We start from the raw sequence: 22,636 nt of genomic DNA on the forward strand, positions 1-22,636 counted from the left end.
TTGGAAAGATATAACTAAAGAAATGTTGATAGGTAACTATTAAAATCAATATAGGATTGTTGAATATATTTCAATAAATCAATTATTTCATACTTATGACTATGATGTAACAATAGTAACAACAACAGCAACTGATAATTAAATTTAAAGTAAGTATTTGAATCTCTTGTCGATATGTTAAATTAATTATATATGGATTGAACTACAGTTGCCATGAGTAACTGATTTAATTCATAATTAAGATTTGGCTGATGTTATGATAATATCCTGTTACGTATTTTATACGTTAGGGGATTATGTGACAGAAAGAAAAATAGTTCTAGATAATGGTAAATTGATAAGTTGAAGATTCATCGGAAGAAATCATTGTAGAACTGCTTCAAGCACAATAATGTTATAATAAGACATATTAGCAGTTGCTAGAAAAATCTTTGGATATCTATTTAGATGTAGCGATGGCTGATACCTACATTAACAATTTCACGAATAAATCACTAGAGCTATGCAATGGGAGCCTAGTTGTCTCAGATTGTCTATGGCGTATCATTTTAAGCTGTTTCATGACCCTATTTATGTTGATGAGCTGCATTGGTAATGGCGCCGTCTTACTCGTTTTACGCTACCATCATGATGATATCAAGTCGGCATCTAACTATTTTATCACTAATTTAGCCTTAACTGATTTTTTACTGGGCGTACTATGCATGCCCTGTATTTTGATTTCCTGCTTAAATGGGCAATGGGTTTTTGGTCAGACCTTATGCAGTTTAACAGGGTTTGCTAACTCATTTTTTTGTATTAATTCCATGATTACTTTAGCCGCTGTTAGTGTGGAAAAATACTGTGCTATTGCTTCACCATTGACATATCATCATTATATGAGCAAAAGTAAAGTCACATGTGTAATTTCAATTATATGGATCCATTCAGCTATTAATGCTAGTCTACCCTTTTTGGGCTGGGGAGAATATGTCTACCTTCCTTTCGAAACAATTTGCACAGTTGCTTGGTGGAGCTTTCCAAATTATGTTGGTTTTATAGTTGGTATTAATTTTGGACTACCTACCGTGATCATGAGTTGTACTTATTTCCTCATACTAAAAATTGCTCGTAAACATTCAAGGCGGATAGGTGTATCTACGTCAACTGTAGCAATTTCAACTTATCTAAGCCCAACTGGTACATATAATAACCTTAGTCCAGTTAACGTAACTACAAGTGATCATCAAGAAACTCTGCCATTACCTTGTGATACTGATTTAGGTATTCTAACTAGCAATTCTATCTCGCAACGTATCCGATTACAGTACGTTCGTGAAATGCTAACTAGCCGAAGAATACATTATAAAACACATATTAAAGCAACATTGATGTTATTAATTGTCATCGGTAGTTTTATAGTCTGCTGGCTACCGCATCTTATTAGTATGATATATTTAACCATTTATGAAATAAGCCCGTTACCCTGTAGTTTTCATCAAATTACAACATGGCTAGCAATGGCTAACTCGGCTTTTAACCCAATCATATATGGAGCTATGGATACATCTATAAGAAAAGGTCTTAAAACCTTACTCGGATCCTGGGTAAAATATTGTAAATTATACTAAATTCGAATGAAATTGGTGCAGTTTTGTTGTTTATATTTATCGTATTTTTATTTCTTGCATAACAATGTACTGTATCAAGGTTAAAGTAATGATTCACAAAACTGAACCGATGTAACAGCGTCTGTAAATTAAACAATTCTATTGCCATGATATAGTTGTAATTGATTAAGCGAAAGGAATTGAATAAAGTCGAAACTAGCAAACAACATCAGAAGTTTTAATAGATTTTTTCCTAATTTATCATTTCGAAACTTCGTAGGTAATCAAGCAATTTTGATTTTATTCAATGATGAAAAATTCTTTCAATTATTTACAAATCAATAATAGAAAACTGAATTTGACACAACTTAATTATTATTCAACCTTTGAAAATAGTGTTTACTACTAACTACTATATAATAAAATCCGTGTACTATCTATTACAAAGAAAATATAATACTAACAATTTTAACTTTCAAAGTCAATCTGCGATTCCGTTGAAATTGACACATTTACATATTTCCTCGTTTCAAAATAATGCAATCATTCAGTAGAGTTAAAATCTTAATAGAAAGCCTTTTTATTATGATGCCCAGGAAAAATACCTCTGGTTATGGTCTCCAAGTAAAAATAGCATAATTCTAATATCTGCTAAACTACTGTGTAACTTTTCACGTTCCCAAATTAACCAGCATTGTTGATTAAAATTACCGGAGTGATTAGTTTCAGACTGGCTATAATATGCACATGCATTTTCCCTTAATAACTAAAATTATAGAACGCGACATGCTACTGTTTTCCATGCTATTGATAATCTATCACAAGTTCCGGATAGTTGATTCATCTACCTTCAGACCAAGCACGTTAATTCGATTAATAATAAAAATTAACTAGTAAGGATAACGAATAATTTCAATTTAACCAAGAAACAGAGAACTCAATTTATCATGACTTCATCTTAAACATTGTAATTAAGCGATAATAACATACAACCAAAATAGATGGACATTCCCAAGCGGTGGCATACTCTTAGATATACACTACTTTATCATACCGTAAATAAAATTTTAATTTTTTCGCTTAAGAATCTCTTTCACTTAATTGAACGATGATAACATCATACTAAATAATGAAATTGTACGCTTGATAATTGATTTATGATTATATTATTAGCATAATAAGTTATGTAACAATTATTACCAAGTCTTTTCATGGTATCTACTAATGCAGAATCCCTTATATACATATATTCTAACTTCTACAAGATTGTATATAGGATAGATTATAGTAAAAGTACAGGAGAGCTCATACATGTCGACAAAGTCCTTCGTGTTATTTGTTAGATAAAATAATTATAAAGCTATAAAAAGGTGATATAATAATGTTTCAACGGCAAATTGCAGGATAGCTGACTCATGGAGTGATTTACGTGATACAAACTTTCGTTGGCCATCTCTTTTAATCGATCATGCAGCCTATTGTTTGGTGGCTACTTATAATTAATTTATTGATAAAAATTACTCTTTTACGACGACATACTGTGCATTAATAATTTGAACGATCAATATCAGTTTTACCTTATATATCGGAAATTGAGATGAAATTACTATGTAAGATTACTAACATAATTAGGCTAGATATTTCTATTGACAATTATGTTTGCATCATATGATACTGTATTTGAAGGACACCATTGTATCATTCTAAAAAATTTAGAATAGTAAAAAGAGCAAAATATGATTCCGTAGTTATCAAATAGATGATTGTCATGACTTGAAAAGATTTGATAAGTGATCAGGCTTACTATTATAAAGTTAACGCGGTAAAGAAAAATTTTATGATTAGTTCCATTTTAAACACGTCATGTATTACGTTATCAATAACTCATATTGACATGAAATTATGCGGAGTTTCTTTATTGAAATAATAATCTTTATTCCTACCGTTCTAATAAATTGATGATTACGATATTGTGAATGTATTGTATTTTAACCTCAAATCATACATTGAATTCTTCCGAACGTCCTCATACACTACTACAAAGAATTTGTTAGATAATAAAGCTAATTAAATGTTTTGTTTATTACATTTTTAGAGTACTTTGAAACTTACAAATTTTCTTTTAGAATCGATTGCAAAATCAAATCTATATCGCATGATTACCAGGCTGCGGATACTTTATACTGAGTTATTTTTGTGTAGAAAAAATGTAGATTATTTCCTTTGCTTTTTCTTAAGTACTGAAAATTGTAAAAACCCTATATTTCTTAATGCAATAATATTGAAGTAGGGTTAAAACTATACAATCACATAACTTTGATAGTAGCTATACTAACTAATACTATAATTATGGTAGTAGTAATTCTGCACTGATCAATAATTTTATCCACTAGCTGTATAGGTCCGTACCCCTAGGTCAGTTTAGTGATTTAGAATTGAGTAGCTATCGAAGTAATCGTCACTATGGCTCTTTTATAAAGTCAATAGATCTATAAAATATGGCAGACACTGGAAAAGGTTAAATTCTGCCTATACAGTTCGATTTTAAACGTTTCATGCTAATCGCATGTTTGAACGACATCGATATTTCAGATAGTCTAGGCTATGCTTAAAATTATAATTTTGATACTCTAACGATTAAACGGCTTGATATAGAGTAAGATTCGTTAAATCGTATCATAATAACTTACAAATGAAAGTATAACCAAGCCCTTAATTCTGAAATCTGCACGTGCATGATTTACTATAATTACATTATAAGTCTATCGGGAATTAAACAGACTAGTTATAAAAGTAAGCATTTGAATCTGTTTTAAGCATATACACCCCCAAAAAGATACTTTGATCACGATCATCAAGACAACATTTAGAGCGAGATCAGCGTTTTAAAAGATTTCACGAATACAATATAAACCATTAATTATAATTTACTATATTTTATTGGCGTAGCATTCATTACTACTCCATTTGTAGGCGAATAGAATATGCCAGATTTTGAACTAGAAATCATTTTCAGGAAAGGCAATGATCTTCAAATGGACGGATTTTCTAGTAAAACATTAAAAAAAAGTCTGTAAAATACGAATCTTTTGGCAATTTACATCTTAATTAAGCATAATAATGCGAGAAAATATCGCTCACATTTTTGCTAGCAAATATTCAAATAATAGGAAACTAATATATCTGACGTAGGAATATTTCCAAATTACAAAATTATAGTATTATTTTCGTTCATATTCACTATTAAATGAACTACGTATAGCACTTATCGTAAGTTTTATCTTATTGTAAAGAAATGTTGGACGAGAAAAAAACTAAGCTTAAATAATCAGCAATTGAACTTCAAAACAAAATGTACAGGGGGAAAAACACCAATTTATTATAACTTTAACAACAATCTTAGCAAAATTCTTAAAGGAGTAACAAAAAAGGGCAGGATTGCTGCCTCAGCCAACCAAAATATCAATTAATGAGCTAATACACGATTATTCTAAACTTTTCTTGCCTTCTCTATCTTCAACTGCACTAAACTATCAAACTATGCCACCTTTTATATGCTTCATAGAGCAGTTGGTAATATTAGACTATCCAACTATCATGCTAAAATACTCCAAATTAAACTAGCAATCAAACACATACAATAAAGATAAATTATACCAAAGATTCCCGAAATTACTAAATTAATATAAGTATAGTTTAGCTTGTTATTTGGGATCATTTCTTTATAAAGATTAATCGATTATATCATTTAAGGAGTAGTACCGAAATGTGCGCAATGTAAACGTTTATTAAGTACTCGTAAAATGATGAATTACCTATAAATAGAGTATTGCTGTTAATTTTAAACTGATCTAAATAAATGCTAATGTATAATCGTACTGCTAGACTGCATCAATAAATCTTTAGATGCAAGAAGTGTTCGACTTAGATTCTAATATACCATCCTATCAGTAAATACGCGTTACTACCTTTCAATGAAATTGCTGCTCTTGAATATGTTACATGCTCATTCCGGCGCATAAAAAATAAATAAGAATTGCACTGATTGTCAGTCCTAGCGTAAAAAATCAAGATAATATATAAATAACTTATCAATTACTGATTATCTTCAAAGTTATAAAAGTTTCGTACAAGTGTACTTCGTATATCCTATCATACTTTGCTATATTAAGAAAATGCTTTTCTCTATGGGCTATCATAGACGTTCTATTGAGCGGAATTAAAATTGATTTTTGTCATTTATTAATTATTCTTAATTGGCCATAATATATTACTTTTTGATTTTAACAGCCCAGCTGTGAATAAATTTAATTATTAATCCTGATTATGAAAACTGAAAATAGGACAAAGAAAAGTATATCACGGAAAATCGACTACTTTCCAGTTCCATCTAATAATATCATTCTGATAATTAAATCAATACATCGATTGCTTATCAAATGTTGTTACTTTTATTTCTCGACTGCAACTAAGGTTATGCAAAATTTCTTTAGAATTGTACAGAAAAGAAGAGAAATAGTAGTAAGGTCTGCATTTTTTACCACTAGCGAAATTTGTTTCGCGAATGATAATTATATAACTTATATAAAAATTAGCGATACCCGTAGTAACGTAGAGCCTGATTGTATGCTTCTATCAATTGTCTATATTAATTTAATTAGAGTTGATCGTTCAATTTATATGGGATAATCCTTATATAATATACAGTTATTTTATCGTAATCAAATTGTCCTAATTGATGCTACAACAAGTAATATAGCATTATTTAAATCCAGTGCAAAATAATTGATGAACATCTCCGCTAATAAGAAAATCTCAAGTTAACTTCACAAAATTTATATTACAAACTCAAAATGACAGTTTCAATTATTACAATGATAAATTGTTAGAACTTTCGCCAAGCCATGTCACACAGATCATGTTCTTATTGAGGCTCGTCGATATCATTATTAGAATATAAATTCAATAACTAGTTGAACGCATTATTAATATTAGTCGATGATGACATTCTTCCAAGGGAACATTGACCAAATTAATATTTTTATTATCTATAAAATAATGATATCCATTCTTGATTTTTTTTTACTTATATTGTTTATTATTCTATAAAAATGATCTAGTAGAATTGTTATGAATTGTTGATAGCGTTGATGACACTTCCTATGTCTAGGTATTCCAGTAAATATTAAGTATTCAATATCGTTCTTACATACACGACGGAATAGCTTTAAAAGAATGAAAACGCTATTCCAAAGCGGCAATAACATGCAACTTCGATTATACAATTTCATTCCAGTCAAATACCCGTATACGTATTCTTATTCGTTTATTACTCTATTCTATTGCGATTGGCGATGATCAGCTGCAATTATTTAACCGATTAGCAAGCAAAGAAATGAGTAGTCATTTAAGTGATTAGCGAGCAATGAAATGAGTAGCACATATTTTTTAAATAAGACTAATTGTCATATTAAACATTGGACTAGCCGTTCAATATTTCCGTTATTAAATTAAAAAACTACAGCTACTATCTTCTGTTGTATTATGAATAGATAGAAAGTTATTACTAAAGTAAAGCATTATTTCCTAGTGATAATAATATAATTGAAGTAATGTTGCTTTTATAATGTAACGTCTAATTAGCAAAGAATTAATGTTACCTAATCTATAAGATTTCTGATAAAGTATGAATGTAATCTTACTAAAATAGACTATTGTACTAATTGCCTCTAAATTGTATCATTTTTAAACCAATATGAAGACTACAGAATTTGAGACAACTCAATATTCGGTTGTGAAACATAAAAAAGTACGGTTTGCATAGTTCAATTCAGCAGAGAGCTATAACGTGCTAAAACATATTGAATACATGTATTAAAGTGCCAAAAAGTGTGCATGCATATAGTGAATGCCGTTTCATGAGATTTGATCTGACATTGCTATTCTTAGTAGCAATATTTGCTGTTATGTCGTGTTCAAAGAGTATGCAAGAGACGAACCACAGACAGATTAAAAAAAAAAAATAGCCTCTAAGACCTTTCAATAGTAAGCAAGAGTAAGAAATATCATGCCGTTGATTAGATGGCATGATTAGTGAACCGCTTTAATTTACATTATGAATCATATTGATGAATTGAATCTTGCACACTTCGTCATTAGTATTGGTTTATAATAATTTTAAATGGTAGATTACCTTCATTTCCTACACGTTCTTGTCAAGTTATTTATGGATATTATTTATTGATAAAACTTGATGATCGGGATGAAATCATGTAGATGAGGGGCGTGGAGATTTTACGTAATAACTGACCATGATATCGCGTAATGCTATGTTGTTACAAAGTTCGGATGCAAATAAGCCCACGGGGCAGTATCTTAATAATATTATCGTAGAACTTTCTGCAATTGTATCTAAAAATATCGGTTGGTTAAGAATATGTCATTTTTATTCGATGATTCGATAGAATCCTAAGAATATTTAATTCTCGAGTAAACTGATCAAATACTGATTGCAATAGGGTGAGTTATAATGTGTAATCGTATTTTCCTCTTACAACGTCTTGCTGTACTTTTAATGCACTTGTAAAGTAGATAAATACAGATTTATATCATACCACTTATAGTTAACTAGCCTACGAAAATATCTAATTTAATCGATATATGCTGTATTATACTCATACTACCCAAACGCACTTAATTTTATATACAGCGAAACTATTCCCATCGTACTGATGATATCTAATAGTATTTTATACTACAGTAAAAGTTTTATATCCAGACGGCCATAAGAATTCTATTATTTCTTATTAATAATCCGTGCAGCAGCCCAAAGTGCTAGTGAGAATTCGCACGGCCCTTAAGGCTTGATTCGATTTTAATGCCCTACAATCCTATTCTGCTAATACTGTTTATCTTATCATGGAACATTTATCTTTTTACTAAAAATTGAAATGATAACTCAAGTTTGTAATTAGCATTTATTTAGAAATGATCATACTGGTTGTATAATACTGAAATAAATAGTTGTCGCAGTTTGCCATCTTTTGTTATGTTGTTAATGTTTACAACATTTACATTATCTAAGCTAGACAAACACATCTTTTACATTGTGATCTTATGGCCTCAATACTATTGGTCGTTTTAATATTAAATAAATCTACAAGAATGCTCATTGCCTGAAGGCAATTGAGTACAGACGTTACTTTTCGCGATTCTAATTAATGTTATAAAAAATAGTAATCATCGTAGATTTTTGGCCGAAATAACTATAATGCTATTTGACACCTTGAGCTTTTTGCTTACCGTTTGACTTCATGACAATATAGCTAACTATAGTTAAAGACAAAAAGAATGAAAAATTATCCATTCCGTTATATCTGAGTCATAGTGACATATTAAATAAAGTAACTGTCGCCATTTTAGCCATCATTATAGAACCACTTTGTTACATATCGTAATACATGACATTGAAAAGACAAAAATTCATTTTAATAAATTTGTTAGACTTATTACATCTACTTTATCTACTTTTTAATCAGATTGATAACTTCTAATGTCATTGTAATTTACTAATTTTAACTAATTCTAACAGCGTTGATCCGACATTATCTGGCCTAGTAACCATTGTTCAATCTTATAAGTGTAGCTTTAGGGGGACAGCTAATTTGAGAAAAGCACCCCATTAATTATTGTCACCGAAAATAATAGAAACTATAAACATACCCATCTAATAATTAATAGATTAGAATAATTTGCAGAAATTGCATAACGCAGAACGACTTCATTTCATTGTTAAGAAGTTCCTAGAAACATACCGGCATATACGATTCAATAGAGTAATTAATGTTTAGCGCTCTTTAATAATATCTCTTGTCTACAGTAATTAGTCTTCACCATAATATCGATTTCTTGAATCGATACATTCTATTTTGGTTGGCTTCAATATTTTTCCTTAAGGTAATTTCTGATATAATTAATTATTAATTGCTACCAATTGATCGTAAATTGATTCATTTTCAGTTGTTAATTACTGATCGATTTAGACGTTTTAAATCTTTTCCAATGATAATCTACTAAAATTGCCTATTAAGTCATTCGATTATAAATTACATCCGATTTAAAAGTACCCTATTTTAATGGTTTATAATTTTTCTTCCATTTTAGCTGTAGAACTGGTCAAGCCTAAGGTAAATATTGAAAAGGGTATAAAAATTGGGTTTTAAACGAGAAAAAAGTCACGACGCACGAGATTATTGGCTTAGTCAGAAATTTTTGCCGTTTTATTAAAGGTGCGTAGACACGCTGACAGGGCCTATTTGTGGCATATAGTTAATGATCACTCGGCGTTGATTGATAATGATACTGCAATATCATTATTTTAATCACTACAGTACTTAATTATAAATCATATGCTACTTACTTAAGTGCAATCAAACCATTCCTCTAAAATAATAGCTTGATAAATATCTAATACTAATAGTAAAAATATATTATAACTTTTATAGTACAGCGATTCTTATCGCTTCTGCCTACACAGTAAAGTAAATAAAACAGTTGATCACTAACGATTTAATGATTGCTTATGACTTGTAGCTGAGAGTTGCTAATAAGTATTTTGCGAATTCACTACTTATACACTTTGATTAGCTACAATTACGTCTTACCATCATACTCACTTCGGCTCACTTAACAGTATTGCTTCTGATTCTATTTTAATATATAGATCTCTATAATTAAATGTAAAAATACGGTACCGTATCCTTTAATTTGGTATCAATTTATAATTTTTACGTTTTTTATCGGACAATAACATCTCCTAAGTACCATACTATGCTAGGCACACTATGCCTGTTAAATTTTCACTGTAGTTTCTGCCGTTAAAACTGATTGAATCTGTGAACTAATCATTGGCCTATCGCTAAAATTCACAAATGGAACAAAGCGTACTTTACATATAAATTATAGGCTGATAAAGAGACTAGAACAGAGATATATTGAAAACAAAAATCTTCTTATTTCTATTACGAACAATGATCGTCTTAAATAATTCAACACATCCTATCTGTTTTCTTCAATCATTATTTTGTGCAAAACTGATATTTCATAAATATCCTGCCACGAAGATAGATTCATAAAGTTAGCGCAGTAAGCAAAAAGGGAACAGGGACACCAAAGGAATAATTCAACTCAGAGATAAAGTGTTATCATATTAAGTACTATTTCAGTGTAGTATTGATCCGCACATAAGAGCCTAAGTACATACGTATACACTATACAGCTATTAGAATTCTGTTTACATTGGAAGAAAACTACTTATAGTAGACACTGAGAACAGTAATTTTGCCCTAGCGGAGAAGTTGCATATCATAACTACTCCATCTTTTACATATTTTTCTTCCTTAGAAGATAAAACTTGTTTACTACATTACTGAATGTTTACCATGACATGGAGTAGCTAACATGATGCCTAGATCTTGTTCTACTCTGTTTTCGCATGAATTAGGATGTCGTTAATAGTTCATTAAAAGAACGTAATAAATAATACATTCATAATTACCTTTTAATAGCAGGAAAGAAGTGTTGAGGGTTCACTCTATATTACTGCCGAACGGATAATTTTTTTATTCTAATAAAGGTTTCTAAAGTTGTCTTATACTAATCATTAATAGTTAAAGGCGTATTTAGATTTTCGTAATGTATCTACAGACAGTATTACAATATAGATGAATAAAGACCGGCATAAAGGCGCCCATAAATGTTAAATTTAGCTTCAAATATCTAAAGAAGGCCTACGTTGCAATGTATCATTTGTAGACAGGTTTCATTTGATTTACTTACAACGTCAGTTGCACATAGTAACATGTTTACGAACATATATATGTAAACGTGTTAACATTAGATGCAATTATATTTTTACAAGTTTACTGATACTATTATATCTTCATTTCTTAATAATTGGATTGTATGCAATCATTTTTACACGGTAAAGTACGTTAGCGATCTTGAAATTTTTACTAGAGAAATAAATGGCCTAAATCTATCACAGAGATCGAAATTTCCCTCGACCCTAGATTCTGTTTTCTCTCATATTTAATTAAGTATCGTAAAGAGTCAAGAGTAATGGAATGTATTGCAGAACTATATGACTGTCTTTTAATTACCGTCACAAGCTACCCTAATTTCTTACAATAATATTTCATATATTAATTGCAAACATAATTAACTCCAACTTTCTTTACTGTTTTTGCTATATATTTTCATGAATTTAGAAGTTTCCTCATAAATATCTATGAAGTTATAACGTAGCTTTCATGATACTATATACAAGTATGTGTCATGCCATAATTAAAATATTAGTATTGTGTTTCTTAGAAAGGCTTTTTCAACAGTAAATATTAAATAGTTCTTAACTAATTGATAAAATGCAGTATTTGAGAGCTAAATAAAGACGTCGTCTGTTTTATCATAATCTGAAAAGGCTATTCGTGATTCATACTTCATTTTGAATCAGACGTACATTTACCTAACCTTCTGTCCGTATACTCTCACTAGCATAACTACTCAGTATTCTTTTACCGTTGAGTAAGCGAATACTAAAACAAGCACTTCATTTGAAAAGGTATGCTAAAAACCGCAATGGCACTCATCTGTTTCTCACTAAGCAATCACACTAAAAATTTTTAAATTAAAAATAATGCTCTTACACGTATATTATTATTGCTATTTTTAAGTCAAAATTACCATAAAATACTTCATCATAGCTCAAACAAGTTTGAATTGGACATTTTAAAGAGCCTCGATATTAAAAGTAAAATAATTTTATATCGACGTTTAATGTTCATACAAGCACGTAAAAATAAAATAATTATAGATCAACTATTCACGCCTTTCAATACGTACCATACTGAACCAACAAAGGTTTATTGATAGTCAATTTTACAGATACTGTACATTAGGTACTAAGTATATAGGTATATTTAATAATCATAGCAACATAACTTCAGAAAGCCGTTACAGAATGTAATTAACCTTCTGTTCTTTATATACACGTACGTACCGGTAATTTTGTTACTTCGTGAGATTGGGTCTATGGGCAAGTATATCGTATTTAGTCGCACAATTACATTCTACCGCATCCACCAGGAATAAATAGAAACATAATCTAGTTATCTATTTCAATATTGTGAAATCTATAGTTACTATTAATGAATCTAGGAAATATTCTTTATTCCTAAATGCAGTTCAATAGATTATTTACTACATCTTTAAGTAGAATATATCTTAAAACTTTTAACCAGTGAAGGTGATATTAAATTGGACAAATCTATGTTTAGAAATTCTAATTATCATTTATAAAATAACATTAGGACTGTATTTAATCAATAATGTAAAATATTACTTAGAATGATGCTGTGATACGACGATACTAATGGCTAGAGGATATATGCGGCATTTAATGCCAATCAATTGTAGACTCTAAATTAAATCATACCGTATGTAAATCAGTAAGTATTTGTTATTCTATTACTTAACACTTATGGAATAATCTTGCTATGCTATACAGTATAGCATATTACACGCAGAGCTATTACATTAGTCAGAAGAAATACTATGGAACCGCGACAATACGTTCTCTCAATTTCTCATATGATTTATGTAATTAAATCGATGCGGTATTACAAAAACTAAAGATAAATCAGGAGGCAATCAAAATCAAATATAGCGGTCAATAAGACAGTACTGCATTGGCATAAAATAATGACAAGTCTGCGGCTATTGATATCATGTGTCCTATACCACAGCTGTTATTTCACATATAACAATATCCTAACATAACGGATAATATAAATAGGAGCAATCTTATTTTATTCAATTAAATCGATTAATGGAATTAATTTGAATAAAAATCTATCCTCGAATTTTTTAAACAACGTTTCATTACATCAATTTTTTTGAGTAAAGTTTAGGTCTAATTTGCTATTCTAATCAGAATATAGATTTGTACATTTGATAATGTCTGCTCTGTGACAGTTTACCTCATGTCCTCTAGATTTGACGATCGAGAAGGAGAATGAAAGTCCGATGCGCCGATTAAAGAATCGTGCTGTATTGAGCCTGTATCTCTCTTAACAAGTTGGTCAATTAAATCAAGAATTATAAAAATCAGAAAGTTCTACTAAAATTGTAAGTTAGCATCATTAATAACTTTATTTTGAAATAGAGTTTTATTCAAAATATGAGAGCTTAATTTTAGCGATTTTTGTGAAGAGCTTCACAAAATCTCGGTAACTTGCCATTTACTTGGAAGATATACCTAATAGCTCTCCTAACTTTTTTATTCTATTTCCATCCAAATTTCATAAGTAAACAATAGTAGAGGTCCTTAGTGTAGTGCAATTGTAGGGCAATTATCGAATTTGATCACCAGATTCGTATTAGGTTTCATTAATAAGGTAAAAACTATGTGCTGTATTCATATCATTACGTTACTATACTATACACCGTTAACATCTGCTACTTATGTATGTTCTCAGAAATGATACCAGCCCATATTTCATGTACAGACAAATACATTCGAACGTTATTTATAATAAGGATCACCTTCAGCTACATGTATTGTTTATTTCAGAATTATTTTCATACTTGAAGATTTTATTGTACCGTAGAACCTGCTAAAGGCTAGAATTATAATAAAAAATGTATTTGTTAATAGTCTACTCAATTATCAGAACCTATTTCAACTATTGCAGACTTACATTTTTAGACTAATCAATGAGTAAATTATACGCAATAATGATTTATTCATGAGTTTTTTTATCTTCACTAATTTTTTCTGCCGTATTAAGCATTACTTAAATTTTATTGGTACAAAGCAACAATAAGTTTACGATGATGCTATTAAATGGTTAAGTGTTAAAGTCAATTAAATAACTATTTGGAAAAGATTGTGGTGGATTCGCATACAATTCTATCTTTATAAACATTTTTTATTGACATGAATTACTAACTACCACTAATATAATCTGAATATGATGGAAGTACGTTGTTCGGGAAATTTGATTATGAGCTCCGGAATTTTGTAGTTGAACACTACACACATAAAACTTTAGATGATATACTATTTTTAATATAATAGTGTGTTGCTATATATTCATGTAAAGGAAAATAATAATAGAAGCAATTTTTGACGACTCCTTACTATGATATCAACAGCCTTAACATATATTACAACTTTGTCTATGCGTTTGAGAATGAGGCTAGTTGATATTAGTGATTTTCCTTCGCCCATCATGTTGATACTTACCAAGCTCTTCATACCTTACATAAAACTTAAACAAATTTAGCGCAATAGGTCTGAAATTGAATTTTAAAATGTTTTTTCAGTAAAATAATGGGATAAAGAGAGAAACAGATATTTTAACTATAGTATTTACTCATACCTTAGTAGCTTTATCTGCAAGAATATCCCTATTGCAAGTCATTGATATGCTTACGAAATCTGCACCAGACCACCATGTACTTAATGACTTCACAAGTATTAATCATTACCTACAACTTAAGCCTTCTTTAGCCTTACAAACGAGTACTGTACTTTACCAATTTTTTTGTAATGCATGTAAAGATAGCCCATCGCGTAGACTATTCTTATCGGATTTATTCTATTCTATTTACTACAAATTTCTATGAGTGATGATATCACTCTACACTTTACCTTTAAAAACGCTGCAATAGGAACAAACCTGATCATCATTAATGTAAATGTTGTACAATAGAACTTAAATTACTACAATTGTTTGCTTTCTTCTGTAACAGCGTAATTTGAAGTCGACATTAATTGTACCTGTAAGTCTAAGAAATTAATTTACAAGGTTACTTCAAGTGATGAATGATATATCTATTAATTGATTTCCTTCAGCTAGATATTGCAGATGTACAGTACAGTTCCCGCTGAGCGATTAAAATACCACTACTAATTCTGTACTTCTGAAGGCTTAAAGAAGGATTTGATAATGCTTCCTCTTGTTATCAAGCACTAGGCAATTCTAAGAATATTGTCCCTTTATAACCTCTTCGTTTCCTGAAGAAACAGAAACATACACAAATGACAGTATAGGTTGACGAAATATTAGCGATATCAAATATTCCAATTTATTGTAAATTATAGCTGTTTGAAGTACTATTATTTATCAACACTTGCAACGTCTGTTTTCTATATTTCCGATGCTTATCCATCTGTTACCACTTTATCGCGACAAATATTTGCTTATCGTTAGCGCCTAATTGTTGAAATTGCTGTGGATTTTCATGATAATTTATGAATCATCAATTAATATATTTTCTAGAAATTTAATTTGATCCGTACTTACGTATATCGTCTCATATTTACTTAATTAAGTTCCTTTCTCGCCAAATTATATAATATTCATTATTATTGCAGACATAAATTGAATGATCATCGGAGCGTCGCAATTATGATCTTGTTTAATTTAGTGTTTACGAAGATCTACAAATGAACAGCTGAATTGTAGCAATGTACGCGTATAAACTTCTGCTAATACTATCTACACTGTGAAAGGGTTACAATCATAAGTAGAAGCATCTGACGGAAGTGTGTCCATATTTAAGGTCAGCTGTTGTCTAATATCGAACAATTATATCACTTTTGAAGCCATGATTGTTCTTAGAAAATTAGTAAACCGTGATATTATAGGACTATACTCGTCAGCTGATTATTCAGTAGACATAAATGTTATATAAAACAGTCTTAAATACGACGTCGAATCTATAATTTGGTTTATATGCAGTAGAAAAGACTCTTATGGAAAGAGTGGTACGATTACTAATAGATTAAATAGAAGTAATTTTTTAGCGCTAGTAAAGTTTTTATTAGTTTACATTAATTAATTATCGTAGTTAACGAGTGGAGAGAGAGAGAGAGAGGATAAATTACAATTTATTACGACATTTACGACCTTCATCAATCATGACTGCCCTTTACACTCCTTCATGAGTTACGTAATTGGCATCCGGCAAGCATACTTCTTCTCTTTAGTTCCTTGCTTATTATATATACTACTTGATGTAATATATTGGTGATTTAGTCTAAACTATTCCATCTCAGCTCTACAATATAGAATTATTGGCTTTCAATTCTCAACGAAATCATCCTGAATCTACGGGACAAATAGTATTTTACAAGCATGTGCTCAGTCTGAAAAATTATTTTAAAAAATTTTCGTGTACGTTCATTGCAGCATAGGAGTAGTCATTCAGGCTATTCCACTTATCTAGCCTTAACGCTTATACGACCAATTTACGAATAACAAACTTATTAATTATAGCTATATAGTGCTAATTAGACCAAAAAACTCCTTTTTACTCCTGCACTATCCCAGCAAGATGAGGTGCACTATAGTTCCCGGCAGTAACCATATTCTACAGTGCAATTCGATAAGTTTCCTAAATCTTCATTTTTTAAGTACACCTATTATGCTTGATGTCAGCGGTGTCCTTATGCTGAATTATTTATTACGAACGTCATGCAGAGGGCTATTTAGAGATAAATTTAATGATGCTATATAAAATAGAATATAATATAAGTAAACATTGGCTATCTATTTGTATGATGTTATTAATCGCCACTTTTCAAAAGTATTTTAGACTTAATTTTGCTTCCTATAAGCCTATTGTACTCTTACAAAGTAGGCTGTGCGGTTGTAGTACAGACTACAGTTGTATTGTGAATTAAAAGCAAAGACAAAGATTATTTTCTGCGAACAATGCAAGGCATGGGTTATTATTCATCTTTCATATAAAGCATAAGAATCTGATGTAGTAACCATATATGTAAAGCTATGGAAACCTTTTAGTGGTACTATATTTCAGTGGATAAAATCATGATTCATTAATGACACTACTGTGTTCATCCTTCGTCACATTGCAATAATCAAAGCATTTCTCTCGTACTGTTTATGTAGATAATTTCAGTGACAATATTGTCCCGTAATATTTTTAGATTTTTGAATTTGACGTTCGCCCATTCATTTCTCATGATATTTTAATTATGTGACACTGCAGAAAAATTACTATTTTAAGTTTATAGCCTGTATATGGTCTTACTTAAACCTTGGTGAAATGTTAAACATTGATGTTTATCCCAGTATCAAGCATTATCGATTGTCAGTTTCAATATTATTTGGGCTTAATTTGACTCCTAATACATGTAAAATGAAGTAGATATAGAGTATTCTACATTATTTCAATAGGCTAATTCATTGCAAGCGTATACGTGTACGGTACTTTGAATTAATATAGATATCTGGGTAATAAATCATACAGTACATTAATATTTCTATACTTTATGCAGAACTAGGGTTATGATCCCCGGGTATTTAACAGAGTAAAGCTGATTTCAAAAGAAATAAAAGATTCATTTCATACTAATATCGTTATCTTAGTCTTTTAACATACTCGGAATGTATCCATTTAATTAGACGCAAAACAGTTTTATAAACATTTTATTTGCATTATCGTTGTCTTTTTTACGTAAACTAGTCAATAATTAATTGAATTAGTATGATATCATAATTCAATTTATATCCAGCCTTAATTTTTCAATTTTATATTGGATGAAAGGTAGTATTATTCCTAACAATCAAATAACGATTGTTTCAGAGTAAATATCTATTTTTACGCTGTCACTGATCTTTCAATTCTTATATCAACGACATCACCTAATGAAAATAATAACTTTCATTCAATCTTAAATATTAAATATTAATTATGAACGATATGTATGATACCATTTTTCAAAAGATTTTAAGCCATCTTTTGTTTCTTCTTTCCAATATTCATTATCAACTTACCGATTTATATAACATCGATACTGTCTAATATCATTTTATTTATTAAATTTTGACTGCATGGTATCTCTCCGCATTAAACTAGATTATACTCATACTTCAACCTCCATCATCACAATAAAAGTCCCGAAGGTAATCGTTTATTTGTTAATGCATTTTGCTTGCTGGTATTTAACACTTAGGAAAATTAAGTCTTCATTTTGATTTTGTCATGTGTAAGCTACTATTTTGGCATATACGCGTATACCGTGTAGCAAGGATTAAGTTTAATAACAGTCAGTCACTCATAAAATATATGAGAGATAGTCATTCTGAAGGGTTTACCGTTGTGAATTTACTTAGTCGTAAAATTTATTTTGCATACGCTGAAAATAAGCACGGTTAAAGTATCGCCATCTGCTGATTTTGAAAAGAGTAAAACTGATATTGAAATTATTAGATTAATAATAATTGTGTTATTCTGTTACATTCTCGGCTGATGTCGTTCCAAACAATTTTGATTCGCCTGTTACGATAAAAACGTCATCATCGTATCATATTTTGATAATTTGCATTTGATAACTTCCAATCTTAATTTCAAGTGTGATTGCAGCTACTTATATTATTTTGTCTTTCTGACTCTACATAAAGGAATTCAAATTGTAACTGGAAGTTATTATTAAATACTGGGTGTAGGATAAAAATTGAGATTATCTGCATTAAAACTTAGGGCGGATGATAAATAACAGATATGTCTTGGTGTTTTATCTATGACAAGACAATAAAAATGTGTTAATTATAATATTATTAAGGCTTTACTGGAATATTTCTATTCTTTATATTGTTTACTTCTCTCTGACATAACATGATCATCATTTAAATTTTCTGAAACAACGGTAGGAGGGCAGTACAACTGGAAATTAATTTTGTCAGCTACATGAAATTATTAAATTAGGAAATGCTTTCATCATTAATTTTCATTATCAATTAACTCTTTTAGACTATCATACTATCCTTATCCCATGCTGTCACATTTAAGCTCTTGTATTATTTCTCTATCCATTAATCATTTCTTTTTGTATAAAGAAATGATTTCCCTCTTCTAAATTCTTGAAGATTTTGCTATATACAGCAGAAAGCTAATATTGTTACGATACAGCATTTTTAGGCACATTTTCATGATTGATCTTAATATTAAATAAGTATTAGAGAATGAGATTATTATACACTACATAGTAACGTTACAAGTAATGAAGTGAACACTTTTATTACTTGAATGAATACGATAATCGGGCGGAGATAATGGCAGTAGCAACTACCATGCAGCAATGTTATTCGATAGCGGAGTAATTAGAGAGAATTTTGTAATAGGGATAATTTTTTAAAACATTACCATCAGTTTCCTTTGATGTTTCAATGCAATTTATCCGAATTAGTCAATCATCCAATTCTTATTCTCTTGCTATTAATAATTCTGTTTCAATCTACATATTGTACGATGCTATCCAGTATAGAAAATATGCTAGACCGGATTATGAGCATCATGAACAATTACAGTAGAATTTTGATTATTTTTTGTGGTCTTGAAATTAGGAAGGAGTATGGTACAGAAAAAGTCTTAAAGTACCTCTACGTCATTTGTAGCCTTCTAGTTACAGTAACTTGCCATGGTAATAGGATAATCGCACTAATATATTAGTTCTCCGTTCTTAACATATGTCCATACGAAGCACCATATTAGTTGTGGGCACGCACTAACCAAATTATAGGGCCTAAGGATTTATAAAGAATTGAGTAACCAGCCAGCGAAGTGGTTGGTTCTTAGGCTGGTCATTTTATTATTTACATTGACATGTTATACATAGCTCCAAGTTACGGCGTTTACCATGTCTAGAAAGTGTCTTAACTTGTATTTCCATGATACCATGATCCTTGCCAGTGTTTTAAAACTTGCTTTGCTTTTTGTTTATAGCTTGAAGATGATAGTTGATGCCATTCATGTAAACGTGAAGACAGTTAGCCAAATTTGTTAAAGTTAGTGAAAATAAGAAAAACAAATGTGAAGAGATTGCGCAATCTACGAGTTAATATCCTGTTAATTTTACAACAACTATATCCCTCTTTCACTCTTACCATCTTGGTGTTCAAGATCGAATTGTTTTTCCATTAATATCGTCAAAGTTGGCTGATTTTTGAGTTTCAATCAAGAAAAATTTATTTAGATCTCGTGAAATCATTAAAGCATTACATTCTATATCATAGTTTGTCCAAATCTTGTTAATTTCCGCTTCTAACTGGGAATCGCTATCTTAAGAAACAACTGGAAATAATTGCCGAACCAAATATCAAGATTCGTCTTTTTCGTGAAATTTATTGTTATCAGTTGATAGCTAACTAGTTATCGCTGCAATTTATTTTAAATCAATTATGAATGGTCGTGTTATAGCGAAAAATTTCAACAAGAAAATTTAAGATTTGGCAATCCATTTTCAAGACTTTTTAAGTTAAAAGCAATAGAAAGGGCTTTGTTATAGCCATAATGAGATCACTAATAACACCACAAAATGAAACTTACAATAAAACAGTACCTTCTATTGTAGCTGAAGCTTCGACAATGACATTTTTCGCTATCGCTGCTATTGCAGGAAACATCTTAGTCCTGCTATCAATCAAAAGGAAGAAGAGCTTACAAACTATACGTAATGTGTTTGTTGCTAATCTAGCAGTAGCTGATTTACTCTTTGCCATTATTGGTATGTCATTAGCAGCTGTATCGAGTGTTACTGTTCGGTGGATATTTGGCTACGAAATGTGCCAAATACAAGGATTTGCCAATTCCTTCTTTTGTATTGTATCGCTATTGACATTAAGCGCAGTTAGTATAGATCGTTATTATGTTATACTTCGTCCATTGGATTACCATCGAAAAATGAGCCCTAGAACTGTTACTTGTATGGTTGTGTACATATGGCTACATGCCTTTGTTTTTGCTGCTTTACCATTTACTGGATGGAGCACTTATCGGTATTACTATGAAGAGTCATTATGTACGGCCGATTGGGGCCATAGCTTAAGCTATACTTTAACAACAATTGGAGCTGCTTTTTTTTTACCTTTAGCTATTATGGCTTATTGTTATTATCATATATTACGAGTTGCTCGGGCACAATCGAAAATAATTGCCGCCGAAATGGCTTCTTTAAATCTTCCGGGAACACCAAGTGAGGACAATAATAATAATAGTAATCAGGAACATAATCAGTCTAATGGCAGTAATTTTTACCAGTTGATATTAGAGATAAAAGTCGTATAACAAATGCGTTTCGTAAATATCGTCGTGAAGAAAAAGCAACGATTACGTTGATGACTGTCATGGGAACATTTATGATATGTTGGTCTCCCCACTTTTTTGGCATTATTTGCTTAACATTTCCCTACTGTCCATTTCCCAAGTTATTCTTTACAGCTACTACATGGTTAGCACTGATGAATTCAGCCTGCAATCCTGTTATATATGGATTTCTTAATCGAAAATTTAGGCATAGTTTTTATGAGCTATTAGGAGTTAATAAATGCTGCAAAAAGCAAAAAATGATCATTAACGACGATGTAGTTATGGGTGTAACCTACCGCCAAAGTAACGGCGAATAAATGATATTTATAGCTAATCTAGTGTTATGTAATTAGTCTTATCTTTACGTCGATTAAAGATAGCGATTATCCGTACAGATACATATTGGAAGAAATTACGAAACTAATGTTATGAACGTGAATTGCTAAATGATATTACATGCTGTCTATATGAAGAACAAATTATACAGTAAAATGGTGAGCTATCAGAAATGCAGTTTGGACGTACACTATCAGTTTTACTACGATAGTTGCGATAATCATTTAATTAAAGCCTTTATTAAGGTATTGCTTTAGTCATCTTTTAAATTAGTAAAAGAAACTATAATTATACAATATTTTAAAAGGCTGATAGTACATATAAATTTTATAACACTAAGAATAACTGTAATGACGATTTCCGTGTGGTAGATATAGTGAGAGCTTCTGAAATCGAAACCACTAAACAGGAAGCGTTTACCAATGGAATACGACCAGGTATAATACTCTATAACAATAAGGATGAGCAGTTTAATACAGTACATACTCATCAATCATTAAATGAAGATTTCTTTGAATTTTGAATCTTAAAGTTCA

The 22,636-nt window shown here is 30.3% G+C and overlaps 2 protein-coding genes across 2 annotated transcripts; both read left to right on the forward strand.

The window, feature by feature from the left end:
* Window positions 1-455: 455 nt before the first annotated feature.
* On the forward strand, window positions 456-1,610 carry TRIADDRAFT_26009 (uncharacterized protein; the record flags this gene model as incomplete). The annotated part of the gene is made up of 2 exons (XM_002112401.1): window positions 456-1,141; window positions 1,331-1,610. The coding sequence occupies 2 exons, from the start codon at window positions 456-458 to the stop codon at window positions 1,608-1,610; spliced, it is 966 nt and encodes a 321-aa protein (XP_002112437.1).
* Window positions 1,611-21,044: 19,434 nt separating this feature from the next.
* On the forward strand, window positions 21,045-21,743 carry TRIADDRAFT_26040 (uncharacterized protein; the record flags this gene model as incomplete). The annotated part of the gene is made up of 1 exon (XM_002112402.1): window positions 21,045-21,743. The coding sequence occupies one exon, from the start codon at window positions 21,045-21,047 to the stop codon at window positions 21,741-21,743; it is 699 nt and encodes a 232-aa protein (XP_002112438.1).
* Between the last annotated feature and the right edge of the window lie 893 nt (window positions 21,744-22,636).

The sequence above is a fragment of the Trichoplax adhaerens genome, genomic scaffold (genome assembly GCF_000150275.1).
Source record: "Trichoplax adhaerens TRIADscaffold_5 genomic scaffold, whole genome shotgun sequence".
NCBI classification, from domain to species: Eukaryota; Metazoa; Placozoa; class Uniplacotomia; order Trichoplacea; family Trichoplacidae; genus Trichoplax; species Trichoplax adhaerens.